The sequence below is a fragment of the Chlorocebus sabaeus genome, chromosome 20 (assembly GCF_047675955.1).
Source record: "Chlorocebus sabaeus isolate Y175 chromosome 20, mChlSab1.0.hap1, whole genome shotgun sequence".
NCBI classification, from domain to species: domain Eukaryota; kingdom Metazoa; phylum Chordata; class Mammalia; order Primates; family Cercopithecidae; genus Chlorocebus; species Chlorocebus sabaeus.
Genome location: NC_132923.1, coordinates 15,133,860 through 15,147,209, shown reverse-complemented (window position 1 = coordinate 15,147,209; position 13,350 = coordinate 15,133,860). Strand labels below are relative to the sequence as shown.

Below are 13,350 nucleotides of genomic sequence, written 5' to 3'. Positions count from 1 at the left end.
ATTTCTCTATAGCAAGAACTCCTAACCTATGACCTTAGAATTTGTAGAGTCTGCTGAAATTATATTTAAGTTTTGATGAGAGCACACAGTTTTCTGGGCAGGGAGTCTGCCTTCATCAGAGTCTCAAAAGAGGGCTGTGACCAAAAGAAGTGAAGGATCATTGCACTTCAAATTAGTTCAATCTTTTCCTTTCTTGGTGGATCAAGGGGGAAGGCTTCTCAAGGAGGCGGCAGTTGAACTGCCTCTTGGTTGATGAACAGAAGTCAGGCAGGCAGGAAGGGGAAAGGGTTTTGTGGACTGAGGAATCATGTCTGTTATTGGAGGATAGGAATGGAAGACAGCTTCGGCTGCCTTATTTTAAATCCTCGTTCTTCAGTCTAAGACAGTGTGTGCCGCTGACCTTCCACTTAATCGGGCTTTTTTTCTCTTTGTTTTTAAGACGGCACTACTTAGAACTTATTTTCAGAACATTTTTTGCTTAATGAACAAATGAGACTTAGATAAATCCTGTAGTTTAAGAGAGTTCACAGAAAACTAGCTTATCAATATCAGAATTTATCAATTCCAGCCTTTATAATGTGTCTTCCTAATTTTTCAGATTTGCTTGAAAGATGCATCATTTCTAAAATCGTGAGTAGGTTGTACTATTTAAGAACTTGCGTTGAATGTATCGTGAATGTCATGTCTTTCCTTCACGTTTTAGTACTTTGCCTCTCCTGGCATGTCTGTTATGTCTTAGTTCTCTTTATGGGTAGGCAGCATGGCGGGAGTCCCCATGTTACAGTCCTCTACTCATTAGCTGTGTGTCCTTGGGTTAGTTATTTAATCTCCATGAACTTCAGCTTCTTCATCTGTAAAATGGGGATAATTGTTTCTTACCTCAAATAGCTGTTATGAAAATTAAATGAGATTAAATATACTTTGTATGGTTAATAGATATTAGGCTCTTTACATGAAACTTGCATAGACCCCTTTCAGTACTACCATTTGAAGATTTTACTGTAATATAGAAGGAGACTCATTTGAGCTGTTTGTTGGAAATAACCTAAAGTAGCAATCAGTGCTATGGAATTAACTTTTTAGAAAGGGAGTTTTAAGTGTACCTCTAATTAGTTAACTTTTAGACCTCATGTTGGCCCATGAAATTGGAAACTCAGATTTAACTCTCAATACCACCTGATAATGGGAATGATAGGGTCATGTCAAGATAACAGTTAAAATGCAAATTAAACAAGGGCTAGAGTTTAGATAAGAAAGATATGTTGACAGGGTTTCATTCTGTATAACCTCTGCAGTTATGACATGGTTAGGTGGATATTCTGTATTTTAATATTCAAAAATTTTTGTTTTAAAAGTATTTTATCAATATTTTAAATGTTATTTCTCATCCAGGTTCCTGTGAGTTGGATTTCTATTTTCGTGTTATTTTGAAATACTAGGGGCTAGGTCATAGATTCACGACTTCTATCCAGTATTTCATTTAAGTGAGCATATTATCTTACTTTTCTTAAGAAGATATACATTCCCTCTCTTTTTGTTATTAATATTCAACTTAATATTTGTTGAAAGTCACTCACTGGAAAGACATTGTTCTGAGAGTTATTGGCACTCTCGGAAAAGTAAATCATAGAGCTACCCTAAGAAGACATAAACTCCAGTGGAGGGATAAGAAGTATACAGATATCCATAATACATAGCAATATATGGGAAGTCTCAAAAGACAGTAAAATTGGGACATAAATGTTGTTGGGTACTTTACATAAATTACCCCATTTAATCTTCATGAAAACCCTACGAGGCAGCTGTTATCATCCATTTTACGGGTGAGGAAAGTAACAGATTTGGTAACCCATCCAAGGTTACGTTGCTGATGATAAATAACAAAGCAGACATTTAAACCCAGCATTTGGTGCTGTGGAGCCTCTTTTTAAGAGAACTTCTCAAAATAGCTAGTTGTACTGGAGTTCTACATTATTCAGCAGAAATAGAATCTTTCTATTTCAGATCATTTGTTTTCAATGCATTTTCAGGTAGATTTAAGAACCTAAGTAACAGAGGGATATTTATAATGCTGTCTTGTAGTATGAATCCCAACAACTATATTCTTTCAATATATTTGGAAGGTTATATTGCTTATTACCATATTGTACATTCTGAGAATAGCAGGGAAGTGTAATATCATCTCTGCCCTAAAAAGATTTATTATGAAGAGTTAAGGCTGTGCATGTTACAAATATGAAAAATTTGAAATGTTTTGGACAATAGACTTGTGAAACTCTTTGGATCAAGAGGATTAGAATTTACCTCATCAGACTTTCCATTCAGTGCTGGAATTACCCCTATCTTTTCCTCTTCAGGGAGCATCCTTTAGAGTATCCTTTGATGAGGGATTTGACCCACTTCCTTTCATGAGCCAAAATCCACCTCTCTATAGCCTGTTTCACTGAACAAGCATTTTTTGGACACCTAAATGTCTAGTTCTTCACTAGGGAATAGAACCTAATCTGTTTTGAAAGCTAATTCAAACACAGCCAGGCACCATCCTAGAGAAACTTCTGTACCTTATCTCATGACCACTGTGCAACTTCATCCGGGCCGTTGTTTCTTACCATCCTTAAATGCATCCTCTGCTCATGCCACCCAGCCTTCTCCTTCGACTTCCTGCACTCTCTTTGGACCTTCCGTCCTCCCTCTACTCACTCCTCTCAGTAGGTGAATGGTAGTGTAGTAGGCACCTCTCTTCCTCCGCCTGTCCTCTGGAGTTTCTCTGTAGCCTCAGGAAGAGGGCCTCCTCCTTTTAAGGTGAACCTCTGCTCAAGATCTTTCTCTAATTTTGGGGGAATTTTCCTTTCCATACCTACTCTTTTTCTAATATTCTGTTTTACCAGTATATACATTTAGTTTTTTAAATATGAAAATAAAGTAGTGGGATTCCAGAATGTTTATAAAATAAAAAGTAAGCATCCTATAATTTCCACTTTATTATCTTTTGCATGACTTTTACATTTGTAAAAGAGAATATATGATATTTGTATCTTTTTATTATTCTATAGGCCTTCTAAATTGCAACATAATCATATTTATTATTTAAAATGCCGTGTAATATTTTACCATCTATTATTGGACATTTAGGTTATTTTTCCATTTTTTGCTGTTTTAAATAATACAACTTGAAAAATTCCCACATAAATCTTCTTCTGTATTTTGAATTTTTTAAAAATAGCTTCCCAGTAGTTTTTTAAAAATAGCTTCCCAGTAGTGTTTGTCAATGTATTTGCTTTTATGACTGAAACTTCTTGAGAAATTGCTGATGTGACCCACTATGCTATAAGATGTGCTCTGGCAGCAGCCACTAATGACTTCCATGGCAACAAATTCAGTGGATGTGTCTTCCTGGACATCTCTGTGAGATTTGACTCTGTTCACCACTTCTCCATTGTAAAGTCACATTTCTTAAGTTCCTGCAGCACCACTGTCTCTTGATTTTTTTCTTCTGTGTTTGAACGTCAGCTCTGTCTTTATGACCTCCACCAAGTCACCTAACCTTTCTGAGCTTTAGTGTCTTTGTTAGTAAAATGAGCACAATCGTCTGCCTGCTATATTCTTTTGGACTAAATAACACATAAAGCCCTGAGGTCAGTGTCTGGCACAAAGTAATAGATCATAAATGTTTCCTTTTCCTTTCTGTCTCTGGCTTCTTCCTTTCTTCATAGGTCTTTCCCATTTTGTTAAAAAAAAATCCCTTAGTTTTACTGCCTTATCCAGATACTGTGTTATGCACATGGTAGCCTCTCAGATAGGAAGGTAATTTGGTAGCACTTGTAATAGAAGGGGCTTACTGTTAGTCTTTTTAATAACAGGCACAGTTTTGTAGTAAGACTTTTGATTGTGAAATATGTGTTTAAATTACACAAAACTGAAAGCTTGGGTTTTCTCTCACAGATTCCCTTGGAGTGTTCTTGTTGTGGATGAAGCTCACAGGTTGAAAAACCAAAGCTCCCTGCTGCATAAGACCTTGTCAGAGGTAAACTTACAGTGTAGCCTTAGTTTTTATATAACCTCTTCTTTTAAAATAGACATTATATTTTAGAGTAATTTTAGATTCACAACAAAATTGAACAGAAACTACAGATGTTTCCCATGCATATGTTCCCACACATGTACAGCTCTCCCCTGTCCCCACACATGTACTGCTTCCCCCGTTATCAACATACCCCACCAGAGTGGCACAGTTGTTGCAACTGATGAACCTACATTGATATATCACTATCAGCCAAAGTCCATAGTTTACATTCGGGTTCACTCTTGGTGGTGTGCATTCTGTAGGTTTGGACAAATGTACAATACCATGATAGCTACTGTTATGTATCATACAGAGTAGTTTCACTGCCCTAAAAATTCTCTGTGCTCCACATATTCATCTTTTCTTCGTAACTCCCTTAAAAAAATACTAGTTTAGGCCTATACAGAGTCAATTAAATTGAAACCTTTTTTCGAGTTTGATTTCCGCAGGGCTAAATAAACATTTTATGGAAGACAGAAGTAGTACTGAATATGGCCTAACTTCTTTCTTTTATATAGGAGATAGGTTTACTAATATCTGGTGAATAAGAACCCTACCCCAGTAAAATGCATTTTATTTCAGAAATGTTTCAACTCTCTTTTGAACATCTTCAAAGGGACAATTTCTTTTAAAAAATCTTATGATTCTTCTCTACACAATAGTAGATATATCAAGACATGTACCCCTCTCCCCAATTTACCTGTTGAAAAAATTTGATAGTTCACCTGGGGTCATAAAGAGACCATTTACATGCTATTGAATATTACCTCCAGTTTCTTGTCTTTCTCCTACTTTTGAGCATAATACACTTGCTTTCATTCCTTTCTCTGGATCTCTTGCATCATTCTGGCAAAGTAGATGAGAAATATCATTGTAGCCTAGATTGGTCCTTTTTTCTGAGGAGTCAGTGCAATGTGAAATACCCTTCTTCTTACTGACTTGGTAAAGGTTTGCTCATTGATGAGACCTTATATGTTAATTTCTGTGATGATAATTGAAGTTTGTTCCTTGTCCTATAATAAACCAATTGATAAATTTAAAGGTCATTTGGAGGAAAGTCTTAGATACGAATTCTACATTTACTGGCCTAAAAGTTGCAGTTTTTAGACTCTTAATGTAGATATGATCACTGTGTATTATTAGCCCAGTCTCAAAGGTTACTGTCCCCTGGTGGGGCCCCCTCTATCCCTGGTGTCCTTTGCCTTCTTTGTAGGGACTTTTAACAGTATCTCCTTCTGAGAGCTTGTCTTGGTCTGTTTTTCACAGAGTGGGTAATTCATATGAGCAGAAATTTACTTTTCACCGTTCTAGAGGCTGGGAAGTCCAAAGTCAAGGTGCCAACATTTGGCAAGAACCTTCTTAACTGCATCCTCACGTGACAGAAGGTGAATGGGCAAGAGGGAGCAGAAGAGCAAGCTATCCAAATGCTGCATGACACTTTTTTTTTTTTTTAAATAAAGGCCTGAATCTTATTCACGAGGGAAAAGCTCTCATGAACTAACCACCTCTTAAAGGCACTACCTCTTAATACTATCACATTGGCAACACCTGAATTTTGGAGGAAACACATTCAATCCGTAGCAGTTGTCATATCCTGGCATCTAACCTTACAAAAGATGACTTCATAAACTACTGTGCCAGTTTACTAATTTACAATGGGAGGAGAGAAGCAGGCATAGTTAAAGAACCTGGACATTGAGCGGGGAAGCTAAGCTCTTTTGCTGGCCCCAGAGCCTTTTCTTGTTATTCATAAGGAAACTAAGGCTCAAAGGGATTAAGTGAAGAAATGGTTCTGGGTCATCTAAGCATTTCTTTTTAGATGAGGCTTGGGTTGCAGATAACTAGTTGGTTGGAAAGAAAATACATTTATTTATTGGACTGAGAGATGGGGAGGGGCATACTGCTATTGGTGGTTTTTTTTTCCCCCCTAATATTGTTTTCAGTTTATAAAAGTTGGAAGCAACCTAAATGTGAAATATAGGGAATTGGTTGTACAATTTATGCCACATTCACATAGTGCATTTGCAAAAGGTAAGGCTACCAAGAACAATTATGTAAAAGAATATTTAATAACATGGAAAATGTTTGCAAAGTATTTTATACACACAGAAAAAAGCTTACAAAATACTATTTACAAACAGAGATAGTCTCTTAATCTTTACTCAGTTATAATTTTGATCCCAAAATGGACCTAACTGAATCAAAATGTTAATTTGTGTCATAGGTTAAGTTACCTATAGTGACTAGGTTTCCTTTGTCACCTCACAGCCTTCATTTACTTCAGCTCTTTACTTGGTGAACACATATTGTAAGAATGTGAATTGATTTTTGGAAACATTTCTTTTGACAAGTTCCCATACTTGAAATACTACAAAAACATCACCTAACAAGCAGAACAAGCATGAATGGGTAGACATTGATTAGACATTTAAAAAGAAACAAACAAAAAAGGGAGATGGCAAAAAAAAAATTGTTCACATATGTTTTCATTGACTGTGTTATTCATTTATCATTTTTTATATTATAAAAGCAGTGTCTTCTATGACCCCCTCCAAATCAAAATATAGAAAGACAAGAAGAAAAGGAAAATATTCCAGTAATCCTACTCCTACATTAACACTTTAATGGTGTGTATGCTGCCATAATCTTTGCTGTGTGTATATACCCAAAAAGTAGTGTATATATGCATATAATATTTAAGAAGTCAAAATGTATATTATTTTAAATATCAAAATACAGTATACTTGTGTATGTACGTGTGTGTATGTATGTGTATATATGTGTGTATATATATACATTTACATACTATGTTTTGACATTTAAAACAGGCTGGGTGTTATGGCTCACACCTGTAATCCCAGCACTTTGGGAGGCCGAGGCAGGAAGATCACTTGAGTTCAAGAGCAGTCTGGGCAACATAGTGAGACCTTGTCTCTACAAAAAAATTAAGAAATTAGCTGAGTGTGGTGGTAAGTGCCTGTTAGCTCCAGCTACTGCAGAGACTGAAGTGGGAGGATCACTTGAACTGGGAGGAGGAGGTTACAGTGAGCCAAGATCATGCCACTGTACTCCAGCCTGGGTGATAGAGCAAGACCCTGTCTCAACAAAAGAAAAAAAATGATATACATACTCAAGATGTCAAGATGTGGCTTCCCCCTTTTGATGTATTATTTAATTCTACTGGTGTAAGTTCTTGTGAATGTCAGCTTAGAGAATATCTTTTGCTTGATCGAATATCTTTTCTTCTTTTTCCTAACCTTCTACTTCATCTGTCTCTTATTCTTGATGTTCTTCTCTGTTGTTCAAAATTTAAGAAAATTTTTTTTCCATTTGAGATTCTCTGTCGTCCTATGTCCAGAAACATCCAGAAATCTTGACATCTTGCATCTGGCACACCATTAAATTTTATAAAAGGACAGCCTCCTATTATAAATCTTACTTCTTGCTTTCAGTGGTGGGGCCTGATGCTGTAGTGTTGGGTTTTCAAACTGCATGAGCATGTGCATTGTGTCTGAGATAGCTCAGTAGACTCCCCCACACAGGTAGTAACACATAGTTTGAATCCCCACATAAATTGAATAATAACAGCCATATTAAATCCTCATGCAGTACTTCAGAATTCACAAAGCGTTATTACCTCCTCATATAACAGTCTTTTCTTCACAGGATTATTATCCCCTTCTTATAGTTGAAACTGAAGAGGTATTATTTCCTGCATCAAACAGCTAGTATGCAGCTTGAACCTGAGCCATCTGATTTCATGTCCCCTTGGTCATTCCATTAAATCATGCCTCTCTCTGTGTGGGTAAAGGTGGTGATGGGGTAACTCAGCCTTGCATTCCAGTGTTACGGAATTTTTATTGTATTTATTTGTGTATTTGAGTTCTCAGTGGTCTTCAGTCTCCTGTTGACCGGAACTCCCATCCAGAACAGCCTCCAAGAGCTCTACTCCCTCCTCAGTTTTGTGGAGCCTGATCTCTTTTCCAAGGAAGAGGTGGGAGATTTTGTTCAGCGCTACCAGGATATTGAGAAAGAGTCTGAGTCAGGCAAGTTCCTTTCCAACAAATCATCCCCAAGAAGTCTTGGCACAGAAACCATCCTCATGCATAATGGTTATAGGTAGAAAAGAAGGAGAATTGATGACCAGAGGACACCTTCCGGGGAGACAGAGAGCTGCAGATATTAGGGAGGCGTTAGATCACACATGTTCCCAGTTGTCTGCTATTCATGACTCTCTTGTTTGCTATGTAATTTTGCAGTAGAGCTTCTTTAGTTCATTTTTGGAAGAAATAGAAAGTGCCTGCTGATTTGTAGACTTTTTTTTCCCAACTTGTAATTTCTGTAAAGACTTTGTTAACTTTATATGTCACTTCCTGAGGGAGAAGAGTATGTGGATGCTGTAGTCCCAAACTACTGTTCAGCATTCTACAGCACTGGTATGTCTTTTAATGCTGCACCAAAACCAGAATTGTGGGATGGGAACCCTTCCTCATTCATACAACCAAGAGTTGTAGTCTTCTGTTATTGTATCTTTGCCCCTCTGTGTTGGAGGATTATCTATATATCCCTGTGATACTATCCTGGGATGATTTTTCAAAACAGATGGGAGGTATGCCAACTAGTGAGTTTGTATGTACTAGGTAAGTGTGAATTTGAGGGGGCTTCTCACAGCAAAAATCCCCAGACCACAGACTGAAGATTACCTGGTGAACCTGCTCTGATTACTCCCATGTTTTGGGTTACTTGATAAAATATAAGACTTCTAGTCAAATGCATGACATACTTGTATTACATGGGACACGCTTGTGTTAAAAAGTTGTTCATTATTTATTTGAAATTCAGATTTAACTGGGCACCTGTTTTTATTTCCATTTGCATATCTGGCAATCCTAAAGGTAGTGTAATTCTAATTTAGAATAATTTTTGAAATTCAAGACACCTGGGGAAAGAATAAGGGATTTTTAAGTCAACCAAATTTGAATGCTGGCCACATTCACATCCAGCTGTGTGACTTTGGATACGCTGCCTAATTTCTGAGCCTCACTTAGCTATAAAAGTGGGGACAGTATTCCTCACTTGAAATTTCTAAGCTGTTTTGCTGATCAGTGAGATTAAATGTAAAAATACTCTGGAAACAAAAGAGCTTTGTGCAAATGAGATAAGTAAGAATCAAGCTATTTTGAGTGTTCCTAGATCTTGGGTTAAGAACCAGTCCCGATTCCAGAAAAAAGAAGATCCTAATGAAGGAAGAAATACTATAAAAAATGACCATACTGGCCTAGAATGCAGAATAAGCGTGAAATGAGAAACAAAAATAAATTCCTTTAAGTTCTCTAGTAGTTCATTGCCTTGGTTCTACTTTTGTCCGACACTTCTTATATATATATTTTTTTCTTACATAGCAAGTGAACTGCACAAACTCTTACAGCCATTTCTGCTGAGGCGAGTGAAAGCTGACGTAGCTACAGAGCTTCCCAAGAAGACAGAAGTAGTGATATACCATGGCATGTCAGCATTGCAGAAGAAATACTACAAGGCCATTTTGATGAAAGACCTAGGTAATCAGAGGGCACTTGTCAATTTAGAAACTAAATGAGGATGTGATTTCATGTAGTAAAATATTTTATAATCACACTCATTTGTATGATCCCAAGAATATGGGATGGAATTTTGTATTCTGAATAATTATGGTCAGCTACAGTGGGACGGTGGCGGAGCATCTTAAATGTTAACTCAGCCTCGGTTGTTGCAGTTGTGAAATTTCCTTTTCTCCCCTCACTCAGTTTTTCTTAGTGCCTGTAATTAAGCAAACATTCCAGGTGTCCCAGTCACGCCGTTCATCCTCCCACCCTGTGAGACACGGTAGTCCGCCTTCATTCGCAGTTTTGCTTTCCAAGGTTTCAGTTCTGCACTGAACTGCAGTCTGAAAATATTCAATGGAAGATTCCAAAAATAATTCATAAATTTTAAATCAAACTCGGTTGCTAGTAGCATGAGGAAATCTCATTCTGTTCCACCCAGGACACGAATCCTCCTTTTGTTCTGCGGATCCATGCCGTCAGCGTTAGTAGCCTGCTCTGTCATCAGTCTGATAGTCATGGTATCACAGTGCTTTTGTTCAGGTGACCTTTATTTTACTTACAAATGGCCCCAAAGCACAAGAGTAGTGATACCTGCATTTTGGATATGCTAAAGAAGCCATAAAGTGCTTCCTTTAAGCAAAAAAAGGTTTAAGTTCTCAATAAAAAAATGAAAAACAATTATATGCTGAGATTGCTAAGAACAACTCTTCTGTTTGTAACATTGTGAATAGTGGTATATTGTTATAATTGTTGTATTTTATTATGAGTCATTGTTAATCTTTTACTGTGCCAAATTAAACTTTTTCATAGGTATGTATGTATGGGGAAAAAACACAGAATACGTACAGGGTTTGGTACTATTCGTGGTTTCTAATATCCACTGACGGTTTTGGAACATATTCCCCATGGATAAGGGGGAACTGCTATATTTAAGAGAGTGCAAAACTTTTTTGTTGAATCAAACTCACTGGGAGGAATTGGAAGTGGCAAAGGAGAGATAGAAATGAAATAATTTCTCAATTTGCATTTTTTTGACCCTTGACGCCACAACAACAGTTAAAGAACATTTAGAATTTGCTAAAGAGTAACAGAGTACTCCTGAGTTCAATTTATAGTGGAGGGTCTTTCTTAAAACAAAATGGTTAAGAAAATTTTATGTGAACATGCTGTTAATTCTCCATACAATTCAGTGAAATTTGGGAGGTTAGTATAGGTTCGAAGGATATAATTGAAATGATTAAGGTTATTTATAAAAACTCAGGGTTTTTTTTTTTTTTTTTTTTTTGTTCAGTAGGCCATCTGTCTCTTTCCCTCTCTCTCTCTTTTTTTAAATTTCAGATGCATTTGAAAATGAGACGGCAAAGAAAGTTAAACTACAGAACATCTTGTCCCAGCTTCGAAAGTGTGTGGATCACCCATATTTGTTTGATGGTGAGGCACTGCCTTTTCCCCCCACATTATTCTTTGGTAATGTTTCTGTGGCCAAATCATACCAAAATTCTTCAAAATAATTGCATATACTTTCTTTGTCTACTTTGTTTATTCTCAATTTCTCTGTATTGATGTTAACTCGTATATTGTTCATGTTCAGATATCTTCGATTGTCCCAGTAATATCCCTTCTGGGTATGTTTTTCTTTTTTTTGTTAAATCCATGATCCAGTCCTAGACCCTGCAGACCCTGCATTGCATTTGCCATATCTCTTTATTCTTCTATAATCTAGAAACATTCTTCAGTGTTTTTTCCCCCCTTTTTTTTCTTTCATGACATGAAAAGTCAAGACCAGTGGTTTTGTGGAATGCATGATAATCTAGGTTTTTAAAAATCATTTCTTCATGATTAGATTTCCCATTGTCTTGAACTGACTCAGTCAGCCTTTCCTCACCACTATTCCAGGTTCACTAATGATCTCCCTGTTGCCCAACCAATGGTTATTTGTCAGTTCACATTTCAGTTACCCTCTCAGAAGCCTTTGGCACAGTTGATCATTTCTTTCTTGAAGCACTTTCTTCCCTCAGCTTCTGGGATATACTTTATCTTTTCCATCTGCTCCTTCTCAGTCTCCTTTGTTGCTTCCACTTCATCATACAGACCTCTGTAAATTTTCCCTTGAGCACTGCTTTAGCTGCATCCTAGGAATTTTGATGTGTGGTGTTTTTGTTTTTCTTCAGACTGGGGCTTTTTTGATTCCCTGATTGGTAGCCCTTGGAGCAGGCACTCCTGTAGCCGCTGAGACTCTAGATGGGATCAGTACAGAGGGCTTGCTGCAGTCATTTTAAGGGAATCTCTGCCAAGTAGTGCTACAAACTGTTTAAAGATTGTACAAAATCTCAAGTAGGTGCATATGAGAACTTTTTTAAGAGGAGGGGGTGTTGGGAACACATAGGTTTTGAAAGAAGCCCTCCAGGTTATTCTGACTGCCATTTTGACTTATACAGTGAGTCTCAAGATTTCAGTTTTGGGTCTTCTTGACCTTTAGCATCTTCTTATGCCTCAGTTTCCTGAAGAGTGGTTTTATTCCTTAGATAGATGTTTATTAGGCTTGTTGGATGTACCAGGCTCTGTAATTGGTGTTAAACAGGACTAAGATCATCATGCAAACTACTACTTACATGAGGAGCTTTTGGCTTTTCTTCCTGTAGCCTAGCTATTGGCTTCTGCCCTTACTGAGGGCACATTACTGGAAGTAGGTTCTTTCTTTTCTAGGTGTGGAGCCGGAGCCTTTTGAAGTTGGAGACCACCTGATTGAGGCCAGTGGGAAGCTTCACCTGCTGGATAAGCTACTAGCATTCCTGTATTCTGGGTAGGTTCACATTTGCTGCTCTGAGCTAACGACTGTTAAGACCTGACTATTGAGGAACTCACTGAGTTGTTCAGGTCAATTCCAGTTTTCTTTTTTTTTTCTTAACGCTGAATCAGGTTCTGCCTTCTCTGTGGCTACACTCCCACCCCATTCTATCTCACCCCACCTTACCCCTTCCACAATCATTCTTTCCTTTCCTGAATTTCTACAGCACTTTGATCCTAATCCAGCACTTGGCAATGTGCTGCCTTAATCTGCTGTCTGGTTAATTGGCGTATGTTTACCGTATCACTCCAACTATATATTGTTTAGCTCCACAAGGACAGAGACAACACTGAGCATTTCTTTTATAGTTGCCTGCTAGTAACTTGCATTGAATTGACACATAATGAAGGCTCAGTAAACATTCATTTTTGTTAACCTGTGGGATTTGATTTAAACTCAAGAGGAACTTCAAGGACTTTCTCAGAGACATGAGTTGCTCATTAGAAGACCAGGTTTAGAGCCAGGTGCTGTGGCTCACACCTGTAATCCCAGCACTTTGGGAGGCCTAGGTGGGCGGATCATGAGGTCAAGAGATCGAGACCATCTTGGCCAACATAGTGAAACCCCATCTCTACTAAAAATATAAAAACTAGCTGAGCATGGTGGCTTGTGCCTGTCGTCCCAGCTACTTGGGAGGCTGAGGCAGGAGAATCGCTTAAACCCGGGAGGCGGAGGTTGTAGTGAGCCAAGATCACGCCACTGCACTCCAGCCTAGTGACAGAGTGAGATACCATCTCAAAAAAAAAAAAAAAAAAAAAAAAGACCAGGTTTAGTTAGTGTTCAGCAGCCATGTCTTCAGCTGATGCCTAATCCTCCTAGTCACCAGAGTTCTGTCTTTCTAGAGGAGTCTAGGAAAA

At 37.7% G+C, this 13,350-nt stretch overlaps 1 protein-coding gene across 2 annotated transcripts in view; it reads left to right on the top strand.

Annotated features, from left to right (window-relative positions):
- Positions 1–13,350, top strand: part of CHD1L (chromodomain helicase DNA binding protein 1 like) — a 54,087-nt gene that overhangs the window by 14,705 nt on the left and 26,032 nt on the right. For both annotated transcript variants that reach the window (XM_008019336.3, XM_008019335.3), the window contains exons 5-10: positions 599–630; positions 3,943–4,024; positions 7,947–8,109; positions 9,466–9,621; positions 10,984–11,076; positions 12,352–12,448. In XM_008019336.3, coding sequence (XP_008017527.2) covers positions 599–630; positions 3,943–4,024; positions 7,947–8,109; positions 9,466–9,621; positions 10,984–11,076; positions 12,352–12,448 — 623 coding nt within the window. The remainder of the gene's footprint in view (positions 1–598; positions 631–3,942; positions 4,025–7,946; positions 8,110–9,465; positions 9,622–10,983; positions 11,077–12,351; positions 12,449–13,350) is intronic.